This window comes from Anabrus simplex, chromosome 6 (genome assembly GCF_040414725.1).
Source record: "Anabrus simplex isolate iqAnaSimp1 chromosome 6, ASM4041472v1, whole genome shotgun sequence".
Classification (NCBI taxonomy): Eukaryota; Metazoa; Arthropoda; class Insecta; order Orthoptera; family Tettigoniidae; genus Anabrus; species Anabrus simplex.
The window spans coordinates 244958815-244984720 of record NC_090270.1 but is presented as its reverse complement, the minus strand read 5'-3'; the positions used below and the strand labels follow the sequence as shown (position 1 = coordinate 244984720).

Here is a 25906-nt window from a genome sequence, read left to right as displayed (position 1 = left end):
GTCTGACCTCTTTGTTAGTTGGTAATACTTCCGCCGCAATCGCTAGGCGCTAGATTTTAATTAAGCTGCTATCGGGTCGCTATGAAACTCTGCCATGAATTGTCATACCATTAAGCTTTGGTACTCCTCTTAACCACCATTCTCATTCATAATGGAGATCGATTCAGAGACAAAAAATAAATGCCTTCACAGTGATAAAACCTTTCCTCAGAAAGGCTTGCTTGTCCATATGGGGAAGAAGCTTAAAGAAAGGTTAAGCCAGAAAGAGAATAAGTATTATGCCCCAACGGAAGACGAAGACCTACTACGTCCCCAGGCTCCTCGGGAATATTGTCTTCGTTAGGGAGAAATTTTGGACCACAATATAAATATTTTGACTCTGAGACAGAAAGTAAAGATGTACAGGATAAACAGAACGAGCAGACTGTAAACAGGCCGGAAAATAATTTCGATACACGAAGAACCCAATGTCCACAATGTGGTGGATGTTTTCAAGGAGCAAGAGGTGTAAACATTCACATTAGTCGCTCTCATCCACAAATACATCGAACTACTTTGTTAACAATGTGGGTCCCAAGATAGACCCTTGTGGAACTCCACGAGTCACCTCTTTTCCCATGCTTTGATAACCATTGACGGAAACAAATTGTTTTCTTCCACCAAGGTAGTTGTGGAACCACTTTAATGCAATACCGCGGATTCCAGCAACATATAATTTAGATAACAGAATTTCATGATTCACCGTAACTCTACACACCGTTGAAGCTTCACTTCTAAGAAAACAAAAATAACATCTGTAATTGTAAAAAAACAAACTCATTTCCGTACAAGCCACGAATATCCTTGGCACTAAGTGGTGGCTGTAATTATTTTAATAGAAAGTACAACTAGGCAATAATTTGCACACTAAGGGAGATAGTGTGGTTACCTCAATGCCCGGCCGGTTTCCCCACCCCCACCACTCAAAGAATTAACTCGGGGGTGAAAGTGGCCTCTCATAGGGCTAACCGTTCAGTTCACTAAGTTCTGAGGTTACAAATAGTGGTACAAACTCGCAGTTACTGATCTTGCGTCGATGCTTCAGGAAAGCGTTGACAGTAACCAGGAGTAATCATTAGTTTTATTGCTGCCTGGGAGACTGATCACCCCGAACCGAGTAGGGGTGTTTCAGCCGCCTTGACAAAGAATACTGCAATGTATTCGAAACATTGTCAAACTGTACGGAATGTATAGAAAACACCAACAATTTTCAACCTGGAAGAAGAACTAAATAACTATTTGTTGTTTTATTTGCTTGCTAAAAATTATAGAGGCTGCCACAAGGAAAAAGCATAAAAAGTACAATATTATGATTAGAGGAAGGCAAATAAAAGATAGTAAAAATAGTATAAGAGATTAAGAACAATAAGACATCGGTTACATACGACTACGACGGTAAATGAATTATAAGCTAAAACTATAATCTACGTATATAATAATCTAGACTTCAACAAAGTTATATTGTCCAGGTTGCCTTATGTACAATTCTGTTACTAACTAACATGTGTCAATTATTTTACTTCCATAAATTTACTTCCCCACATGACATAATAAATAATTTTGCAATTTTTCCAGGATGTACCTACTCTCTTTTCAATGACTTTACAATTATATACAGCTGGGTTTCGTTATCAATTTTTCTCATATCCTCCCCATCTGTACACTTCTCTCTTATTTCCCTTGTCTATAAATAGTCTTTTATAAGATGTGCCCATCCCATTTCTTTACAATAGCCTATGTACACGTTTATTTTCATATCTATTTTGTCTGTGTGCTTTATTTTTGTGTACTCCCATTAACCACCATGCCCCTCATTTTCCTTTTTGTCATAACATCTACGATTGTCCTCATTCTCCAAATTACGTTCTAAAATTCCCGTAATGATCTCTTATTTTCACAGCGTGAAGCAATTTGTTTTAATATCCTAACTCTTAGAACCTTTGTTTTTACTCATTCTTTGCTGTTTCATGTAATCCCTTTCCAGTATTATCCTATTCCTACCGTTTTCGAATGTTCCATATCCCATCCACTCAATACCTTGGTTATATAGTGCATAAGTTACGTCGTAAAATTGCGACAGATCCCTTAACTGCCGAGATTGCAATTCTTTTGATTGTATTTTTCGGGATGCTATCATATTACAGGTCTTTACAGAAAGGCCTGAAATCGTTCCACGAGACGAACAGCTCAATGTAATCAAGACTGAATTTATTTTTTACAGTAGGGCATTATGGTTTCGTAGATGGCCTTCTTCTCGTTGTTATCCTCCTGTGGCTGGTTCAAACCTCCCCGTTGGATCTAGTATATAGCCAGTTTTTGGTTCAGCTTTAAAGTCTATAATATCGATTCGCTGTGTGCTTCCTTGCATAACGATTCCAGGAACTTTCTCGTGAGTTCTATATCCTCCCCTTTGTAAAGAGTCAGCTGGCATGTGACTGATGGTGTGATGAGAGGCATTACGGAGAGTTGCACCATGAGAGAAAAAGCCAAGGGACATGTGGAAGTGTAATTCAACAATAATAAAAATCCGTGTCCCCCATAAATCAACAACGTCATACAACAAGTAAAGAATCTTAGGCGAGTTTTTAAACATAATTTTTCATTTAAAACTGGAAGAATGTTACTTATCAGATTTTTCCTCCAGAAGTCCTCACTTCTTTCGATAGAAATGGTGTAATGTGAATGTCACAATGATAAACATCTCTCATTTACAGGGGGAGAAAATCAGCATGCTGATAATCCTGCCGATGGAGGTCGAGGGTCTGAAGAATCTGGAGAGCAAAATCACATCGCTCAATATAACTTACATTTTGAACAGCTTACTGTATAAACAAGTGATTGTGTCATTACCACGTTTCAAGATTGAGAGTACTCTGGCTCTTGAAGATTCCCTGCAAAAGGTGAGTACAATTTCCTTTAAACCATTTTTTACAGCATTTAAAAAATATCAACAACAGTGTTGCACCAAACGTTGTACAATTGCTCAAATCAGAATAATATGGGAAATATGTTGACATGTCTGAGACCAGTGAATATAGAGCAGCACTTCTACAAGGAATCCATTTCATAAGTGGAGAGATGTAAGGCAATTTTCTCTGGATATATTTCTCCTGTCCCACGGCATTTGCAGTTGCATTACCTTCAGTGATCATTGATCTCTCCACCGACTTTCGTAAATGCTCAATCGGGTTTAAGATAGGTGAGCGTGGCGGCCACATTATTTTATAAATCTCTATAGAATGCAACTCACATGCCTGTTGGAAATTAATGTGTTATAGGCTATGAGGAAACAATACCAAACTCAGCTGGGAAGGCCGTGGTGACAATGCACGCTCAAAAGCAGAGAGTCAGTGGGTATTACCCCTTTTAGTCACCTCTTACGACAGGCAGAGGATTACAATGAAGGTATTTAACACTTCTCTTTCGGGGAGTGGGTTAATGCTTTGAGCAAGGTAAATACTTTTATTTTACTTAAATCATTTTTGAGGAGAATGAAATGCAGGCTTACATACCCAATCTAATATAAGCAATGAGAGAGTATTTACTACAATTCTGGTTCACTGGCATCATATAGTTGAAACATCTAGTGTCAACTCTACAAGAAAGTTTTAGAAAAAATGCCTTTCTTATATCTGGTGTATGCCTTTGCTGGCAGGACCTATTGTGTTTACACTGCACTATGTCTTCTGGTATGGACTAGAGCAATTTTGTTACTTTCATTGATCTGTCTCTGCCTTATCCTTGGCTTTGACAATATGAAAGTGACTGAGGTATGAGCGATGCTAGTAATGCCATTCCTTCTGCAGCCAGTCCTTGCTATGAATGGTGTGAAAACGTTGCTCATAGGGTCGGTTGCTGCATGCATTTCAGTGGGCTTGGCAACCTGATATGTAATAGCAACTTCTGGGTCGGTGAGGAAAGCAACGGGAAACTACCTCACTCCTCATTTCCCTGGTACGCCTCTTCAGTGATGCCTAGGCCATCTATGACAGCTGATGGCAGAGCTGTTGAGGATCCAACCAGCCTTAGGGCTGAATACTGAACATACATACATACATACATACATACATACATACATACATATCTAGGTGTAATTGTGGTTGTCTGTCGAAGGATGTTACGTCCAGTCATTTCCCATTAATGGACGATGCACGAGATGCCATGTGCGTAACACAGAAGCAGAAGTGGTACAAGGCGTCAATGATCCAGAAGTTGTGGTGTTCCGACACTAGATTTATACGCTTCTTCAGTAGCATCCCGATATATGCCAGTCTTCATCTTTTACTCCGTCTTTCCCGATTTGGATATCGCCTGTGGGTGGGGGGCCACCTTGTATACCTGTGGCCTTACGGATGATACAGCCAAGATCTCTCTCTTTGCATTTATCGTATAGTTGGTTCCTTTGAAGAAGGCCTTGAAGAGTAAGCATTTCAAAACCCTTCAAGCGTTTCACGATGCTGTGGAGGAGTGGTTCAACCGTGTGGGTCTTCATTGTGGGAAAGTACAGAGAATAATTTTCCGTGTTTAAACAGGAACCTGAACGGTGGGGGTGATTTTTAGTGGACTCTCTCAAACTATCCTTAATATGCTGTCGTTTTGATATAGCGTGTGCTGTCCAAAGTTTGCGGATACCGTTCTACGTTTCGATTGATTAAACCTTATGAAAGGGAGCAAGACTTGGCTAACTATTCTTCTTCTTCTTAAAAATATTTCTCTTTACGGAGGTTGGTGGGCCGTGTAGACAAATCTAAACGTGATGTTGCAGTATGGAAAGCTGCTTCTGACGTGCAGTTGTGCCATCTTCGAAAGTCCTTCTGCCATGAAATCCTTCACCTCCCAATAGATCTTACTCTTGTACCTTCCGTTCGATTGTAAGTTGCAATAGCTAGTAAGTCTCACCTCTCATAATGTGTTCTAGATATTTATTCTTTCTTACTTACTATTGTAGTGAGCAGCAGTTCTTCTTAATTATTAATCCGATGAAGAACTTTGGTATTAGAAATTGTCAGCACCCAATGTATCCATAAGTAGTGGTGATACAGATACATTTCAAAATCAACAATTGTTATCTCTATATTTTCGTAAAGGGACCAACTTTCACATCCATACAGAAAAGCGGAGGACACGTAACAACGCATCAATCGAATTCTCAGTTGGAAGCTGACGTGCATTCCCAAACTGAAAATATCTAGACGTTACACCTTTCACTCATCCCTTACGACAGGCAACGGATATGTGCACACCGAAAGAGATAGTGTTTCTAAGCTCCGAGTACTCCAGTTTCCTTTTCCTCGATATATGAATCTATGGTGACCCCCTTTCGATAACAGATTTCATGAAGAATGCATGGAGATCGCTTTATAGTCAAGAAACATGTCAACATTCAGAAAAATCACCTCAAACTCTACCCGAATCATTTTTACGCAGAATCAATCTATCTGAATATCTTAGAGTTTCTTTTTCATGTAATAATGACCCACAGGGAAGAAAACTACGCCTATGAATGGGAAAATGATGAGATCTGCCTACAAATACAAAAGAAACTAGAGAATGAAAGAAGCCAAAGTGAGGGAGTTAGGGCTTTTGAATGCCTGAAACTAACTGTATTTTGAGTGAAGTGTATTTAGCTTAGAATTTGTTTTAGATCCTTCCTGGAGTAAGGATTTACTATTAATTGAAATCAAATTCTAAATATGAAAATTTACAATTTTGGACATTTTCACATTAGATTCTTCAAATTTTATAAGGCATTAATAAAAATTTCAATATTATCCGTTCAGTAGCTTGTGATATATGCCTAGGTACCTGTTATAGAGAAAGTGTCCAATTCTAGAAAAGTACTCAGACAAAGAAGCACTGAATTAGAAATTAAGTACCGCACTCTAGGCAACCATAATTGCTAAGGCAATATTACCAACTTGAGTAAGTCAGTTGTCTCTAAAAATCTGTGGAAACTATAATGACTTCTGTGAATTGATCTAGGAATCTACAATTTCAAGGGAAGCGTGCATAAATTAATTTTAACTGTAACACGATAAACGTCGAAAATTTTGTTTCATAATTGGTTTATATCAAGTGATACATGAATTTAATCAGTAAACTATACCTATATACTTTTTATAAGTTGAGAATGTAAAAATGTCAAAATATTATTATATTTTAAGTATTCCATCTCCACTTAATCTTAAATTGGAAATTTGTTAAGAGGGAAGCCATAATAGTACAGTAATAATAAAACTACAAATTCACTTCCACGAATGACATTGGCGGCACCGGAAAATGCACCTAAAATGACGTACGGTAAGGGAAAACTACGGGTAAACTAGCCAACCCATTAAATGCTCATTGAAACAACCCCTATGGATTTTAGAAAACAATTAAAATATTATATGTATGTTGGGTATTCAGCCCGAAGGCTGGTTTGATCCTCCACAGTTCCACCAAAAACTGCCATAGCCTAGGAATCACTATAGAGGAGTACTAGGGAAATAAGGAGTGAGGAACTTTCCCGTTGCTTTCCTCACTAAGCGAGCAGTTGTTGTTGTTGTTGTTGTTGTTATTACATATCAGTCTGCCAACCCCACTGAAATGCATGCACCAACCAACCCCATAAGTGATATTTTCACACCATTCATAAGAGGGACTGGCTGCATAAGGAATGGTATTATTAGCATCACTCATAACTCAGTCACTTTCATATTGTCAAAGCCAAGGATGAGACTGAGACAGGCCAATGAAAGTAACAAATTTATTCTAGCTCATACCAGAAGACACAGCGCACTGTAAATACTACACCTCACCATAAAAGGCAAAAATATAATAATAATAATAATAATAATAATAATAATAATAATAATAATAATAATAATAATAATAATAATAATAATAATAAAGCCGGGATGAGTGGCTCAGACGGTTGAGGTGCTAACCTTCTGATCCCCAACTTGGCGGGTTCGATCCTGGCTCAGTCCGGTGGTATTTGAAGGTGCTCAAATACGTCAGCCTCGTGTCGGTAGATTTACTGGCATGTAAAGGAATAACTGCAGGACAAATTTCAGGCACATCGGCGTCTCTGAAAACCGCCAAAAAGTAGTTAGTAGGACGTAAAAAATAACTATTTCTTATTCTTATTCTTCTTCTCCTTTTCTAGCCTATTTCAATCCACTGCTGGATATAAGCCTCTTCCAGGTTAGCACCTCAACCGTCTGAGCAGCGTGTTCCAGCCAACAGCTTTATGTCGTCGAGCCATCTCTTCTGGGGTCTTCCAATGCCTCTCTTGTGTTCCCATGGTCTCCAGTGAACAATCCTAGAGGTCCACCTGTTGTAGTCTTGTCGAGCTACGTGTCCTACCCATTGCCATTTTAGTCCTGCTACTCTCTCTAGGATGTCTGTTACATTAGTTCTTCTCCTGATGTCCTCTGAACGGATCTTATCCCTAAGGCTGATCCCTAGCATCTGTCGCTCCATGGCTCGTTGTGTTCGCTGAAGCTTGCGAGCACTTTCCTTCGTCAGAGTCATCGTTTCCAGACCATAAGTAGTAACTGGAAGCACGCACGTATTATAAACATTGGTCTTCAGGTTAATTGGAACATCCTTGTTTGTGAGGATGAAGCTTAGTTTTTGGAATGCAGTCCAACTCATACCTATTCTGCGAGGAATTTATGCACGTTGGTTGTCTTTTCCAAGTTTTATCTTGTGTCCAAGATAGATGTACTCATCGACAGCTTCTATATATTGGTTTCCCATTTTAAGTGGTCGACTGTCTGGGCTTAGTATTTTCGTTTTATTAATGTTCATTTCCAAACCAATCTTAGCAGAGGCAGTTTTTAATTCTTGGATCATGCTTTCTAGCTCATCTAGATTTTCACTTATGAGCACAATGTCATCGGCAAAACGCAGGTGGTTCAAATATAACAGTAATAACATTAATAAAGCACCAAGAGAGTTTGCCGTGAAGTAAGGGTCGCGAAGCTATGAGTTTGCATTCGGGAGATGGTAGGTTCGAATTCCATTGTCGGTAGCCCTGAAGATGATTTTCCATGCTTTCCCATGTTCACACCAGGCAAGTGCTGGGGCTGTACCTTAATTAACGCCACGGCAGCTACCTTCAAAATCCTAGCCCTTTTCCGTTCTTCCATAGCCGAAAACCTTCGATGTGTTAGTGGGACGTTAAACCACTTCCAGAAAATTAATACAGAATCTAAAAGTACAGAGAGTTGTCGACAAATTAGCCAGCTGGTCTCGCACCAGTGACAGAGCGTGCACTACCTCACACTTTTTGTTGCACTTTTCTTCTTTTGCTATTTGCTTTACGTCGCACCGACACAGATAGGTCTTATGGCGATGATGGGGGTAGGAAAGGCTTAGGAATGGGTAGAAAGTCGCCATGTCCTGGTAAGAAAATGGGAAACCAAGGAAAATATCTTCAGGGCTGCCAACAGTGGGTTTCGAACCCACTATATCCCGGATTCAAGGTCACAGCTGCGCGCTCCTAACCGTGCAACCATCTCATCCGGTCTTTGTTAGACTAGGCAAGGAGTGAAAACGTACTACTGGAGCACATAATTACGCTAAGTTCTAACTTTCAAGTCTTAAAGGGTATAAACTGAATGTATACATAAATGTTTGTACATTTCTGAACAATTTTCGTCAATTTAAGAAGTGTGATTTGATATAATCTGTTGGTGTTCTTCCAAGAAAGAAACACATGTCATTCTTTGTTTAATAGTGCGTTTTTTGCAGTGTTATAATTAGTGTTCGACAGATTGAAAAACTTTAAAATTATATGAACTTGGAAAGACTGAGAATGTATGGCTTCTGAAGCAAATGCTCTTTCTCTGTTCCTTTAGCTTGGATTGAGTGAAATACTGAGACCTGGAGCTGATTTCTCTGGGATGACTGATGACGCCATTTACGTGAACAAAGTTCTACAAAAAGCCTTCATAGAAGTCAATGAGGAGGGCACGGAGGCTGCATCAGCTACAGGTACTTGACAGTTGCTTCATTATAATTATCCAGTAAGTGCTGAAGTAGGCAGCTTTCCCAGCACCAGGAGTGGCGAAGTTCGCACTTCAATCAAATTAATCAGACACCCTCTTCAACTTCTCCTCCATTCACAACTTTTTTTTTTTTTTTTTTGCTTGTTGCTTTACGTCGCACCGACACACATAGGTCTTATGGCGACGATGGGACAGGAAAAATGGCTAGGAGTGGGAAGGAAGCGGCCGTGGCCCTAATTAAGGTATAGCCCCAGCATTTGCCTGGTGTGAAAATGGGGAAACCACGGAAAACCATTTTCAGGGCTGCCGACAGTGGGGTTCGAACCTACTATCTCCCGAATACTGGATACTGGCCGCACTTCAGCTATCGAGCTCGGTCCATTCACATCTATACTATTAAAAATTAAGATGATGTCTGTCTCCTTGTTTGTTTGTTTGTTTGTTTGTTTGTTTGTTTGTTTGTTTGTTTGTTTGTCTGTTTGTTTGTTTGTTTGTTTATTCTGGATAGGCTCTAAAGCTATTGGAGCGATTGAGCTAAAACTCCCCACTGTCGACAGCCCTGAAGATGGTTTTCCGCGATTTCCCATTTTCACACCCGGCAAATACTGGGGATGTCCCTTAATTAGGGCCACGGCCGCTTCCTTCCAACTCTTAGCCATTTCCTACCCCCATCATCGCCATAAGACCTATCTGTGTCGGTACGACGTAAAGCAAAAATTGTAAAATAGTGAGCTAAAACTTGGGAACGAAGTCCCGAATCACGCAAGGGATCATTTTTTATTATAAAACCTTTCACCGACTCGAACTAGTGAGGAATTTTACAGGAGTATGTTCCAAATTTGGGTAATTTTTTTCCTGAAGTAACTAAAGTAATGGGCAAACGGTTGGCCTTGAAATAAAATTAAATTTTCTACATATCATCGATGCACCTCGAAATACCGGTATGTGACAATGTTAAGGAGATAAATACCGACCCGCAGCACATATATCACTTAGAACGAAAATTTACAGAGGTGAGTGGTTCAGACGGTTGATGCGCTGGCCTTTTTACCCCAACTTCGCTCAGTCCGGTGGTATTTGAAGGTGCTCAAATACCTCAGCCCCGTGTGGGTAGATTTACGCTCCTGCGGAAATAAATTCCGGTACCTCGGCGTAACGTGAGGTACGATAAAGCTGAGCAAAGTGGAGACAGAATGGTGTAGATCACAGAGTTTATTGAACGATACGGTTTCTGGTTCGAAGTTGTGCGTAATTATCCCTATTTCTCGGTTACATATTATTGTTCATCTGAAACTCGGAGTGGCAATGTGCCTAAAGACTCATGGAACTAATCGTTGACGTTAACCTCTCTTATTGTCTGTTCTATCGAAAAGAGTAAAATTACTCTTTAATTAAAGAATGTAACCCTACTTTAAATGACATGGCAGCCTGTAAAACAGTCCATTAATTATGATAACTACCTTGTTATCCTCCTACCGGAAAGGTGCGCATAAGAAAAACATTTCTAGATATTGACTTCCATTTTTCATTAAGGTTGGGCATGTGTACTTTGTGGGAGGGTAAAATAAATGTTACGACTTACTATAAACCACCAAACCAATTCGGAAATTAGAAATAATATTGAGACCCTTATACCTAGCCAAGACAGATATAAAGTTATAAGAACTCAACAAACGGACGAATAGACAAATCTACAAAGAAAAACTAAAAAATGGACAAATAGACAAACACCGAAGCTAAAAAATATGAAGACGGTAATTATTACAACTGAAATGGATAATGCACCTCGAAATACCGGTACGTGACAATGTTTAGGAGATAAATACCGACCCGCAGCACATACATCACTTAGAACGAAAATTTACAGAGGTGTGTGGCTCAGACTCATTATTAATCACCCTATCGAAAAAGTGCTCATGACGAAAATGTTTTAAAAATTGATTTCCATCGAGGTTGATCAATTCCCATACAAGTTGGTCTGCTATATTTTGTAGAAGAGTGAAATCACTGTTCTAGTTTCCTATAACCTGTTTACGAGTGCACCTAAGGACAGTCAATAGAGTGCGCACGGCATATGCCGTTTTAGACTAGCACTGCGAATTTAATTGCTTACTGACGTAATATGAAATCTGGCGGCGTTTTCCGGAACTTTTTCAGTTATTCGAATAGTGTCGCTGTACATATCCTAGTTCTGTATGGTGGTGGTCTCACACGGAAATGCGAATACTCCCTGCAGTGTAACAGTTTGGCGCGCCTTTAGCCTACAGGTGACAGCAGTGGTACGATTGCCGCCGATGTGGATAGTTGTTTGTGCTTTCCGTAGCTATGAATATTTCTGGTTTTCGTAAATTACAAGTGATACTATGGAGTTTCTGGACGCGAGTGATGCTATTATAGAAGAACTAAATAGATATATTAGTGAAGGTGATATGTTAAAAAGCTTTAAAATGACAGTGCTTTTTTTATCCAAAATGTCTTTTCATGTTTCTCAAAATCTCCCAAAGTATTAATAAATACATTTATTGTAATATATTTTTTAAAAATATCTTACTCCCCAAAGGTTTTTTACCGGTCAAATACGTATGCCATGCGCACTCATCAAAAGGTCACTAGACTTAGCTTATAAAACCGTCCGGTAATGATATCTCCATTATTAATCATCCAATCGAAAAGTGCACATTACGAAAATGTTTTAAAAATGGATTTCCATAAAGGTTGGTTGATTCCCATCCAGGTTGGTCTGCTATATTTTGTGGAAGAGTGAAATCACTTTCCCAGTTTCCTATAAACCCCTAGTCCACTCCGGGTATTTGAAATCCTATGGACCTTAAAAGCTACCCTAGGACAGGGGGATGATAACTATGAAGTTTGCTTAAAATATTTCCAATAGTTTTACAGTTATAAGAAATATGCTTTACACAGACCCGCTTTTAGGCTAATTCCGATCGAACTTAGAGTGAAAAACAGTCCGTTAATGATATCTCCCTGATTAATTCTCGTATCGAAATGATGCACATGAGAAAAAATTGATTTCCATTAAGGCAGGTCGAATTCCAATATGTTTGGTTGTATATTTTTGTGGGAGTGCAGAATTACGGTTTTGGTTTCGGATAAACCCCCAGTCAGTTTAGGAATTTAGAAACAATATTGGCCCTTAAAACCAACCCTAGGACAGGTGGAATCTAAATATGAAGTTTGGTAGAAATATATCCAGTGGTTTTCAGGTTAGAAGAACTCAGACAAACAAACAAACACACACTAAAGCTAAAACAAATATGCAGATGGTCATTATTATACCTGAAACAGATAACTGAATGAAAATTTTGCCAAAATAGTCAGTGTACAAACACACGATCGTTACGATATTATTTACATAGAAAAGGAATCTGCTCCACGTAGAACACCTTTTGAGCTATTTCCACTGGACTTAGCTTATAACACCGTCCGGTAATGACATCTCCTTTATTAATCATTCTATGAAATAAAGTGCACATGACGAAAAAGTTTTATAAATGGATTTCCATCAAGGTTGGTAGATTCTCACCCAGGTTGGTTTGCTATATTTTGTGGGAGAGTAAAATCACTGTTTCGGTTTCATATAAACCCCCAGTCCACTTCGGGTACTTGAAATGCTATGAACCATAAAGGCTACCTTTGGACAGGGGGATGCTAAATATGGAGTTTGGTTAACATATTTCCAGTAGTTTTGCAGTTATAAGAAATATGCTTTACACGGGCCCGCTTTTAGGCAAAGTCCGCTCGAACGTAGAGTAAAAAATGGTCCTTTAATGATATCTTCCTTATTAATCCTCGTATCGAAATTATGCACTGAGAAAAAAGTTTTACAAATTGATTTCCTTTAAGACGGGTTGATTTCCATTAAGTTTGGTGGTGTGTATTTTGTGGGAGTGCAAAATCATGGTTTCCGTTTCGTATAAATCCCCAATCAGTTCAGTGATTTAAAAACATTATTGGCCCTAAAACCAATCCTAGGACAGGTGGATTCTAAATATGAAGTTTGGTAGAATTATATCCAGTGGTTTTCAAGTTAAAAGAGCTCACACAAACCAACAGCCACCAAAGCTAAAAAAAACATTATCACACCTCAAACGGATAACAATGAAAATTCCGCCAAAATAGTCAATATACTGACACATGGTCATTATGATTTTATGTATATAGATTATTATTATTATTATTAAAACTTATGGTTTTAAAAATAATGTATGAATGGGAAGTAATACAATGGAAAATAATCTGCAAGTAGCCTTTATCTTACGTTTACCGGGCGAGTTGGCCGTGCGCGTAGAGGCGCGCGGCTGTGAGCTTGCATCCGGGAGATAGTAGGTTCGAATCCCACTATCGGCAGCCCTGAAAATGTTTTTCCGTGGTTTCCCATTTTCACACCAGGCAAATGCTGGGGCTGTACCTTAATTAAGGCCACTTCCTTCCAACTCCTAGGCCTTTCCTATCCCATCGTCGCCATAAGACCTATCTGTGTCGGTGCGACGTAAAGCCCCTAGCAAAAAAAAATATCTTACGTTTGTACATAACAGAAGTGAAATCCTGTACATGCACTGGAACAAAACTGCTACCCATAATATTAGTGTAAAAATAACAATAATTACAATAAAAATGTAAAGAAAATATTTCAAAAAATAGATATAATTTCCTCCACGGCCTTTATTTAAATGATCCATTACAACTGGTGATGAGCCAACTCAAGCACTGTACACCATCTTGACTGATGTTCCATCCTTACACCACGGAGGACATGTTCTGCTGGCTGCAAACCGGCTTGAAGTTCTAAAGTAAGACGTAAGATGACACCACAGCATATAGGCATGATTATACACTGTACTTCCACTGAAATCTCACTTTTCAAAAATTTGTTGATTAGATCCTCCCTCATTCCGGGGAAGTCATCAATTATAGCTGCTACAAAAATCTTCGAAGTGTTAATGCGACTTTAAACAAGTAGGGAAAATATAGCTTACTCCCTTCACTGTTTCTCCGTTTATCTCCTCTGACCTTTACCCACTCCCTATTATTATTGACCGGGCGAGTTGGCCGTGCGCTTAAAGTCGCGCAGCTGTGAGCTTGCATCCGGGAGATAGTGGGTTCGAATCCCACTGTCGGCAGTCCTGTGGATGGTTTTCCGTGGTTTCCCATTTCACACCAGGCGAATGCTGGGGCTGTACCTTAATTAAGGCCACGGCTGCTTCCTTCCCATTCCTAGGCTTTTCCTATCCCATCGTCGCCACAAGACCTATATGTGTCGGTGCGACGTAAAGCAAATAGCGAAAAATAATAATATTGACCCTAGTAATTCATTTTTAACTACTAGCTTTGCATGTATGATTATCTAAAATTGTGTATTATTTTCTTGTTTCAGCCGCAGGAGGAATTGCAATATCCCTTCCACCACCCCCAAAGGTTTTCAAGGCTGACCACCCCTTCATGTTCATGATCGTCGATGAACCAGCGGACACCATCTTGTTCATGGGACGAGTTTTACAACCGCAATAGTGGAGGCACGTACAGTATATCAATACAACACTGTCAAGAAGATAAAACTCCCTTACTTTTGCCAAAATTACGTTATTCCTCCCTGAATCGAAACAAAACACAGATATCGATGTATTAAAATGACAGATTAAAAATACTTACATAAAGAACACATCAAAATGTAAGGAATGAATGTGACCGTGGCACCATTTCTCAGACTATAGTCTGTCCAAACCCTCTTGAGATCTGTGTAGTTCCATAGCTTGTAATATCCCACTATCCACTGTTCCTTTTACGGTTAATAAGGTAGATATATTATTATGTAATCTAAATTAATTTCATTAACTAGGAAATGTAATTCAAAAATTCAATGTTCCGTAAGTATACGTTCGACGTGCTCAATGGTAACGTACTGACGATTATTTGATCCTGAACATACATCAAGGCTATTCATGTCCCTTGCTTAGTTTTCGGCTGAAATAAAGAAGATAGTCACGATTCACACATATAGTGCTATTTTTTTTTTTTTTTTTTGCTAGTTGCTTTACGTCGCGCCGACACAGATAGGTCTTATGGCGACGATGGGACAGGGAAGGGCAGGGAGTGGGAAGGAAGTGGCCGTGGCCTTAATTAAGGTACAGCCCCAGCATTTGCCTGGTGTGAAAATGGGAAACCACGGAAAACCACTTTCAGGGCTGCCGACAGTGGGGTTCGAGCCTACTATCTCCCGAATACTGGATACTGGCCGCACTTAAGCGACTGCATATAGTGCTATTATTATTATTATTATTATTATTATTATTATTATTATTATTATTATTATTATTATTATTATTATTATTATTAATCTGTGTACCGCCCAGGGTTGGTTTTTCCCTCGGACTCAGCGAGGGATCCCACCCCTACCTCCTCAAGGGCAGGGTCCTGGAGCGTGATAATTTGGGTTGGGAATACAACTGGGAAAGAAGACCAGTACCTCGCTCAGGCGTGCCTCACCTGCTATGTTGAACAGCGGCTTTGTAGGGGAATGGGAAGATCGGAAGGGATAGGCATGGAATCGGCCATGGCCTTAAGTTAGGTACCATCCCGGCATTTGCCTGGAGGAGAAGTGGAAAACCACGGAAAACCACTTCGAGGATAGCTGAGGAGGGAATCGAACCCCCTCCACTCATGATTGTTGACTCCCCGAGGTTGAGTGGACCCCCTTCCAGCCCTCGTGCTATTTTTCAAATTTCATGGTAGAGCCGGGAATTGAACCCGGGTCTCCGGGACTGGCAGCTAATCACACTAAGCCCTACACCACAGAGGCGAACATTATTATTATTATTATTATTATTATTATTATTATTATTATTATTATTATTATTATTATTATTATTATTATTATTATTATTATTATTATTATTATTATTATTTCGTATTATTCAAATGTACGATGGTTCATCCTGAATATTATACCGGGGGAGTACCAGAGGGATCAATGATCTCATCCATTCTCTAAACTACACTAAAAAATTCTATTCAATTAGAGAAATTTCATTTAACTGTATTTCCAGTAGGATTATACTCGCCAATAATTCTAATGTTACCTCTTATTCTATTGGTATTAAAACTGTAAATTCTGCTTCTTTTCTTGAAGGTAATTTTGATACTTTCAACTCGTTACTTCATCAGTATAAATATCTAGGGATAACGACCGGTGAATAAATCGAATATTCTGAACATTTATTTTTATTTACTAAATGCAAATGCTCATCTTTCTTCGCACTCTTGCTCTTCCGCGAAACGTTCGTGCAGCAGCATCCTCTGTTTTTGTTTACTCAATTCTATGGGATGAAATTGACACTAGGAGCGGAACAATAACGAAACTAGTCAATGTACTGAACGGTAAAAACAGGCAAAAATTTTCAATATAAATTTTATAAAATAATTTATTCCTGAAGATGAATTATACAAAATGTACAGTAATTAATACTGTAAACTATATATACTAATGACGCGTAGTCGAAGTATATAAGGATATAACATTAATTAATCAGACATTAATTAACGAGGCACTTCAGTGACCATTGAAACTTCAAACCTGATGCCTCAAGATCCCTACAAAAATCGAAATCACCTAGAACAGATTGAGGGGACCGAGGCAGAGAGATTTAAATTTGGCGCTTAAAAGGAAAAGAGCGTAAGTCCTTGGCTGAATGGTCAGCGTAGCTGCTTTCGGTTCAGAGGTCCCCAAGTTCGATTCCTGAAAACGCTGGAGATTTTACCCACGTTTGTTCAATTATTATAGCTCGGGGTCTGGGTGTTTATGTTCGTCTTAATACATACTCTTCCTTCACTCAAATGCATGTCACCTTACCAACAACCACAGAAACACACAGTGGTAAATATATCTCATTATAGGATTGATGTGATGAAGGGCATACGGCCGTAAAACTACACGTAATCCACACTAGTTCTGAACACAGTCAATGTGAAAAAGTCCAGGGAAAAATAAGAAGAAGGAAAGCAGCATAAGTACGCAACCGTAAGCATTTGTTCATCAAGTGGGAAATTTATTTTTCAAAACAATAAATTATAGTATTCGTACGGGTTTCACGAAGGTCCAAATTAGTTTCAAACATCAAACTCGGGAAAATGTTGAGGGAAAACTTCGATAGACTCACCCTTTCAGTCCCAATTGATTTTCCACAGAGAGAAATATGAATTTTTAATAAAGAACAGACATTGAGTACCGGTTCCATTCTTAAAGATAATATTTAAATTTTAGATACATTTTGGCATGTCTGAGCTCAATAAAAGATGTCATGGTCAACTTTGGATCGACTATGCTTTACAGAGGTAAATTTCAGCCGAAATAAATGTCTAGATACACTCATGAAACACAATTCACTTAAGCTGATGTGAGTGCTGGGACATGAAGGAATTCAGGGCAATGAAAGGACTGACAATTGTGAAATGTGTTCACAGGACTTGAGCCATTATTTTGAACAGTTAAGGCAAAGGTCAGAGAATGAATGATCGACATTCATACCAGGTCCTGAAGGGTCCAAGTATGCAATATATCATTATAAATGAGCTAATTGAAAGTAAGGCAGATAAACTGTTACATATGAGTAGAAGAAATCTGAAATGGAAAAACCGATCTGCTCATTGGTTTTGCGGACTGAAATGTTGCCCGCTCGCCCCTTACGTTTTGGAAGATACGCAACACAACAAACTCGTGTATCACTGAGAATCCCTCTTGTAGTAGACATCATAAAGTAGATATACCTGTAGGCTACTTTGTGAATGTGAAGCCTTAACTATCCTAACACTTTTGGGAATGACTTTATTGTATGGATTAAGTGAACTCGTCCCGCTGAGTGGTCTCACAGTATTTATCACTAAACGCGGAGTTATGCAGGGAGGCTAAGGTAGGGGAAGCAAAGTAATCTGACCGCGCTGCCAGGTCAAGCAGTGTGACCTAACATGTATCCAACGTACGATATGTTCTATAACATTAGGTAACATTTTCCCTCATAAATTTGAAAGAATTCTTGAAAGAAATTTTCTTACTTGGTGCATTCTTCGGCCATAAAGGGAAGCTAACGTTCATTTCATCTCATTAAACGTTTAACTTCCAGGGTTAGCTTTTTGTCCCGGTCTCAGCGAGGGATCCCAACTTTACTGCCTCAAGAGCAGTGTCTTGGAGTGTGAGACATCTGGTCCGCGATTAAACTGGGGAGGAGAACCAGTACCTCGCCTAGGTGGCCTCACATGCTATGCTGAGCAACGACCTTGTGGGGAATGGGAAGATTGGAAGGGATAGGCAAGGAATAGGGAAGGAAGCTGCCATGGCCTTAAGTTAGGTACCATCCCGGCATTTGCCTGGAGGAGAAGTGGGAAACCACGGAAAAATACTTCGAGGACAGCTGATGTGGGAATCGAACCCTATCTACTACCTCCCAAGGCTGAGTGGACCCCGTTCCCGTCCTCGTACCACTTTTCAAAGTTCGTGGCAGAGCCGGGAACCGAACCGGGCCTGCGGGGGTGGCAGCTAATTGCGCTAACCACTACCTCTCAGAGGCGGACTAACGCTCATTTGTTGTTTTATTTAGTCGCGAGAGATGACGTTCTGTTACCAAATGCAGAATCCAATAAGAACATGGACGCGTTCATGTCATCTCAAAAATCGTAAACTTAGATGAAGCATTTGGAAGTAACACAGAAAGCTATACACTCTTGCGTGAAGAATATCTGGCCCGTATCCGTAGATCGAAACAGTGTTCTACTTTTCGTAAGGTTTCCGTATTTACCTAACACTTTACTCGATGCAGTTGTTTCAGCTGTTGACGCACACAGTTCCATATATCGACATGAGTTCGAATTATAATCAACTGCGAGTTATTTGCCCTTTCTCAACGATACTGAGAAAACGAAGAAGACTGAAACTGGTACTAGAAATATATTCTTGCCTCCCATTTACATGACAAATCCAATGAATCCCTCAGGTCAACGATTTTTGAACTTCTAAAAGAAAAATACGTTTCATTCAAAGAACTGATTGTGTCATACTCACCATGATGACTAGCACTTAATTAAAATACAGACCAAGCAGTTGCCTGGTGTGAGAATGGGAAACCACGGAAAACAATCTTCAGGGCTGCCGACAGCGGGATTCGAACCCAATATGTCCAGAATACAACCTCAACGCTAAGTAGTCTAAACCGCGTAGCCAACTAGCTCGGTCTTTTCTGTCTTCTTATGACTGCAATGACGGAAAATGATATATTATTTCTGCTTTATAAATGTGTTTTGCAGCACCCCAATCGTGCCATAAGTTATCGATAAATAAATGGAAATTATATCGCATCTTCGATTTTTGGCTGCGCGTCTCAGGCATGTAACTGTAAGCTTGCATTCGGGAGACGATGGGTTTGAACCCCACTGTCAGCAGCCCTGAAAATACTTCTCTTAGTATCTCATGTTGACACCAGGAAATTGAAGGGATCTTACCTTTAACGCAGCTGTCGCTTCCTTCTCAGCCCTTTCCTAGTATAATCGCATCGTCACCATATGACCTCAGTATGTGTGTGTGTGTGTGTGCATGTTGGATATTCAGCACGAAGGTTGACTTCATCCTCACCGGCTCCGCCATCAGTTGTCTTGGATGGCCTAGGCGTCAATGAAGAGACCTCCTAGGAAAATGAAGAGTGAGGAAGTTTCCCGTTGCTTTCCACAAACCTCAAGTTGCTATTACATATCAGTCTACCAAGCCCGCTGAAATGCATGCACCAACCGACTGTATGAATTACATTTTCACACCACTCATAACAGAGACTGGCTGCATAAGGAATCGCTCACAACACTGTCACTTTCATATAGTCAAAGCCAAGGATCGGATTGAGACAGGTCAATGTTCTAGCCCATACCAGGGCGACAAAGTGCACTATAAACACTAGGTCTCGCTATCAAGGTGTCCGGCTCCATGGCTAAATGGATAGCTTGCTGGCCTTTGGTCAATAGGTTCCTGGGTTCGATTCCAGGCCGGGTCAGGGATTTTAATCTTCATTGGTTAATTCCGACGGCTCGGGGACTAGGTGTGTGTGCCGCCTTCATCATTATAATTCATCATAGGTAGGGCCCCATCGTCATAGTCACACAGATCTTCCATACGGCGTCAGCTCGAAAGACCTGCACCAGGCCTCTTCGGAGGCCACACGCCATTAATAATAACCACCAAAGGAACCCAGTGGTAATCTATATTTTCGATTTAGGTATATTCGTCGATTTTGTGTATATCCGAAACCACCAGTCAGGCATCCGAACGAACGTCAGTGGGGTGATAGTCGATTTTCCTACCAAACGCAGCTGCTGTATTAACAGCACCGCACTTAACCTATGCCACCACGGCGACTCCAGCGATTAGTTTTCAAGAAAGCCTACTAGATGGATTACTGCTTCCGCTTCACATATGCACACACGTTTTCTATTAGTATGCCATCGCTTTTAGCGTTCATTTCATACCTTACTGAAAGCTTTTTACGTAACCGTATGACAGTTTGATGTATTGTGTAAATGCTTGTCGCATACGGTACATGTTTTTGCAAAGGTAATAGTGCAGTGAGTGATTAAAGGCGATTGTTGCTTGGTACGCGGCAAAGGAGAATAGACCATAACGACACCAGTGACGTTCGGTGGGATGCCTAACAGCATAACACGTCAGGCGCGGCTGACTCACCCGGTATATCTGCACACGTCAGAACAGACTACTTGGGGGAGGGAGTCGGGAAAAGGGAATATAAGGCTATTTGCGGATTATGTTATACGGTAGTCTATAGAGTAGTAAATGAGTTGCAGGATTATGAGCGACTGCAGGGGGATATAGACAATGTTGTGAGATTGAGAGCGGACAACGTTTTGATGGCAAATGGGATGAAAAATCAGGTTGTGAGTTTCACCTAGAGGCAAAGTCCTGTCAGTTTTAATTACTGTATTGATGGGGTGATAGTACCTGTTTGTAAATAGTACTCTTTGAACCTAAGTGTTAATATAAGGAATGATCTTCATTGGGGTAATCATATTAACGAGGTTGAAAAGAAAGTTTACAGATGTCTTCACATGTTTATGAAGGTATTTAGAGATTGTAGTGAAGTTGTAGTCCGCCTCTGTGGTGTAGTGGTTAGTGTGATTAGCTGCCACCCCCGGAGGCCCGGGTTCGATTCCCGGCTCTGCCACGAAATTTGAAAAGTGGTACGAGGGCTGGAACGGGGTCCACTCAGCCTCGGGAAGTCAGCTGAATAGAGGTGGGTTCGATTCCCACCTCAGCCATTCTGAAAGTAGTTTTCCGTGGTTTACCACTTCTCCTAACTTACGGCCACGGTCGCTTCCTCCCTCTTCCTTGTCTATCCCTTCCAATCTTCCCATCCCACCACAAGGCTCCTGTTCAGCATAGCAGGTGAGGCCGCCTGGGCGAGGTACTGGTCATCCTCCCCAGTTGTAACTCAGACCCAGAGTCTGAAGCTCCAAGACACTGTCCTTGAGGTGGTAGAGTTGGGATCCCTTGCTGTGTCCGAGAGAAAAACCGACCCTGGAGGGTAAGCAGATGAATAAGAAGAAGAAGAAGAAGAAGAAGTAAAGTTGTAAGGGAGAGAGCATATAAGTCTCTGGTAAGACCCGATTTAGAGTATGGTCCAGTGTATTGAACCACACCAGGGCTACTTGATACGTGAACTCAAAAAGAACCAAAGAAAAGCAACACGATTCGTTCTGGGTGATTTCCGACAAAGTAATAGTGTTAAGAAAATGTTGCAAACTTGAGGCTGGGAAGACTACGGAGTAAGGAGACGAGCTGGTCTACTAAGCGATATGTTCCGAGCTGTCAGTGGTGAGTTGGCGTGGAATGACATTAGTAGACGAATAAGGTTGAGCGGAGCTTTTAAAAGTAGGAAATATCATAAAATGACGATTGGAATTCAAGGGGGAGGAGTACAGGATTGGAGTAATTTATAAAGGGAAATGTTCGAAGAATCTCCAAGTTCTTTGAAAACATGATAAAAGAGGCTAGGTAAACAACCTGGCCGGCTGACCTAAATTCAGATCATTGATTGATTGATTGATTGATTGATTGATTGATTGATTGATTGATTGATTGATTGATTGATTGATTGATTGATTGATTGATTGATTGATTGATTGATTGATTGATTGATTGCCCGTTCTCGTAACAGACTATGTGAACTGAGCTGGATTCGGCTAACTAGTCCAGCAGTTCGTCTAACACTGGACGATTCTCTACTCTTTATAACCGTAATGGTCCAGTAGCGCATAAGGTAAAAATGAGCTCCCTATGACATAATGATCTTTAATTAAAAAACGGTCACGACATTCGGTGGAATGTTAATTGAACCTGCTTACCTTGATGCAGAAGGCAGCGAACGTAGGACTACATGTTGTTATTGTTTCAGTTGGTGAGTAATGAGAAGGCTTCAGCTACGTGCATATAAATATGTGTAGAGCCTGAGTTTCATGGTCTCAGTAATGTCACAATGTGCACAAATTAAAGACTACGAACTCAGTTTTCCACTATTAATGCTAACGGCGTCTACTATTTATCATGTAGTATCCACATTCTCGTTAGGAAAATGCTTAGAGATTGTATTGGGCTGTAAAAATGGTTCGTAACGTTAGCGCTCTTTCTCAGCATTCGGTTTTGGCTGTACGGAAAATCCATACGTGAAGCTCATGGTAAGTACTTCATAGAAGTAAGTGAGGATGTTTACAAGCGTTCTGCTTCCGTACGGGAGCAAAATGCACCCAGATGAGTTGATGGAATTATATGGTGACCATGAGGAGCTAAAGGGTTGCTGAAGAAGGAGATCGTGCGCGCTGTCACACCATCAGGATTTTATCCTGCGGAAGTCTTGTCAGTCAACTTGAACTAGTGATGGGTTGCGACTGGAATTGCGAAGAGTCGATGTCATATGCCTGGAGAATCGGGTACCCGATTTCGGAATTGATTCCGAGGAACTAGTATCACCATCTATGATGCAGATATGTAAATGCGTGCCGCACGAATGTGATTCGTGAGTTTGTTTTGTTTTATAACCAGCTCACTCTACATGTCATGCCCGCTCTCATTGTAGTGTTCTGGAGTTATATACTCTAATACGACTGTAATTTGAACAGAATATTTGATTCTCCGTTTGAAACTAATCAAATTGTATGGACTGTGACATAATAATATAATACTACCATTTCAGCAAAGTACAATTGTACTAAAGAGACAACCTTAGCTAGTGTTAAGCAGTGGTCGATCCCTCTCTCAACTTCGTCACGCCCTCATTTTTGCGGCTGGGTGGCTCTCTTCTCGTCTTAGCCTCAGCCGGCCCAATCAATAATAACTAGGCAGACGCCTTGTTGGCTGTCGCCTCCCCGCCTACCATGTACGCTGTTGTCATCAAGGTCGTGCCCGAACACTATGCGGACGAACTCATCAGTTATGAATTACAACACTCTTGTTATATTACCGCCCGTGATGTTGTTCGGCTCCAAGATAGCAAGTCTGGTCAACCTGGTCCGAACGTCCTGATCGTCGTCAAAGAATTTGTCGACACCCAGAATCTACTTAAGGGCGGCGCACTCATCAGTGGCAAGCGTTATTCAGTGGAGTCTACTCCGGACGCCCTCATACATCAACTGCGCTATCCTGTCCGTACTGCCCATCTTGAGTCCGCGCCGTCCCTACAGCTTCCTACCTCGCCTTCCACTTCCCTTACTACTACAACTTCTATCACTACCTCTGCATCTGCTCCTTCTCCTTCTTCTAGTATATATACTACGGCTAGCCACTCCTCTCCCATACCATCAACGACTGTCACTTCCCTCTCGACTCCTCCCTCCCACGACCAACAATCCTCCTCAACAGTTGACCGGGCAGCCGCCAGTCCTCGGACTCAACGTCCCCTTCCGTCGTCCAGTTGTGTCGTCCGTGGCGTGGATCCTGCCATTCCGGAGGAAGATATCCTGAGTGAACTTTCTACGACAGGCATCACCGCTCACCGTGTCACCCGTATCAACAACGATCGTGGCCCTACTTTCATGGTTCGACTTCACCTTCCTAGTGATGCTGCAGTCCATCAACTGGTCACTTCTGGCGTCCGCCTTCGACGTCGGTATCATCGAGTGGAATATTCACGCTCCCCTCCTATGTCGCCCCCCACTCTTCCGCCTTCACACCTCGTCCACAATCAGTCCCGCCACCCACCCCCCTCCACCGCAGGCTGTGTATTCATCTCCTCCAACACAACCTTTCTTTCTTTCGCCCCTTCCAATTCTAGACCTTCTCCGACTTCTGGCCACTTCTATTACTAACATTTCCACGACCGTCTACTACCTTCTATGCTACCACTACAATCAATCTCCTTCCTCTGTGCCTTCTCCGTCCGCCTACTCGGTCCCTCCGCCCTATATATGATCCCTCTTCGCTCTTTCTCCACACAAACTCCTCCTCTGTCCTCTCTATGTATGTGTAAACTTCTGTAACTACTCATGTAATCTTCTGTCAACAGTCCTTTTCGAAATACGTGCCCGAGATACTTCTCACTTACCCCAATAAAGGTGAACCCAGTGGGGTCGGCCCCGGTTGGTGTGGTGCGGTTTCGGTCCTGTGGGTTCCCTTGCTGGTCGCGGTTCCCCTGCGCTGGACCCTTTGAAATTATTTTTACGTATGTACTACACATACACTCTATGAGACTTCTTTACTGTACACTTTCCTTCAACTGGCCGAAGAGCTGCTTCCCATCTGGGAAGGAGTGAACCAACCTTGTGATATGATTTTTTTTAAGCAGTGGTGGAAACAAAAACAGCAATTCTGACAGCTTTTCATAATAATATTTTGTAGTAGTATGAAATGTTCATTGCAAATGAAGTGTAATGGAAGACGGGTACGTCAGAAAACAGGTTGTGTCCTTATTATAAATGTGACATAATTCCACAGACTTTATACGTTTATGCTACCGATATTTGAAAAGCACATTTGAAGCATAGTACAGCATGAGCATAAATAACAACTTCGATTGCTACACCCAGTGTCGAAATGTCTAATGGTATTTCCAGACTACCAGGTTAAATGTTTATTTCATTATTGTGTGGCATACTGTAATTCATTCATAACAAACAATAAGACATTTCATGTAAATAGATATTATATCATAGTATACTGTATACAAAGGAAACATTACATATAGCACGTTCGAATTTGCCACACTTTTATACTTGACTCTAGTGAGTGCACCCAGCACACACTGGTGACGTTACCGTGGAACCGATACCTCGCATGCGACAATGAGTGCGGCCTCGGAGTCGTAGGAACCGATTCTCGCGATTCCAGGCGTCATTCGCACACATCACTTACTTGAACCGTCCGTTTATTCAAAACAGTGGCACGGCTCCATGGCTATATGGTCGATAGCTTGACCTTCAGACCTCTGGTTCAATTTCTACCTGGGTTATGGGATTGTATTCGTCCACGATTAATTTATTTTTGTTGCAACTCACACAAACACTTAACACTATCCTTCATCAGAATAACACACAGTTTCCTATACACGCTCATCCGTACTCATCGAACTCGTTGGCTGAACGGTCAGCGTACTGGCCTTCGGTTCAGAGGGTCCCGGGTTCGATTCCAGGCCGGGTCGGGGATTTTAACCTTAATTGGTTAACTTCAATGGCACGGCGACTGGGTGTATGTGTTGTCTTCAACATCATTTCATCCTCATCACTACGCGCAGGTCGCCTACGGGGGTCAAATAGAAAGACCTGCACCTGGCGAGCCGAACCCGTCCTGGGATATCCCGGCACTAAAAGTCATACGA

General features: G+C 41.0%; 1 protein-coding gene across 1 annotated transcript in view; it reads left to right on the top strand.

Moving 5' to 3' along the window:
• Window positions 1-14741, top strand: part of LOC136876391 (leukocyte elastase inhibitor) — a 35315-nt gene extending 20574 nt beyond the window's left edge. Inside the window, exons 6-8 of the mRNA XM_067150305.2 lie at window positions 2754-2939; window positions 8889-9024; window positions 14434-14741. Coding sequence (XP_067006406.2) covers window positions 2754-2939; window positions 8889-9024; window positions 14434-14567 — 456 coding nt within the window. The 3' untranslated portion in view covers window positions 14568-14741. The remainder of the gene's footprint in view (window positions 1-2753; window positions 2940-8888; window positions 9025-14433) is intronic.
• The last annotated feature ends 11165 nt before the right edge of the window (window positions 14742-25906 follow it).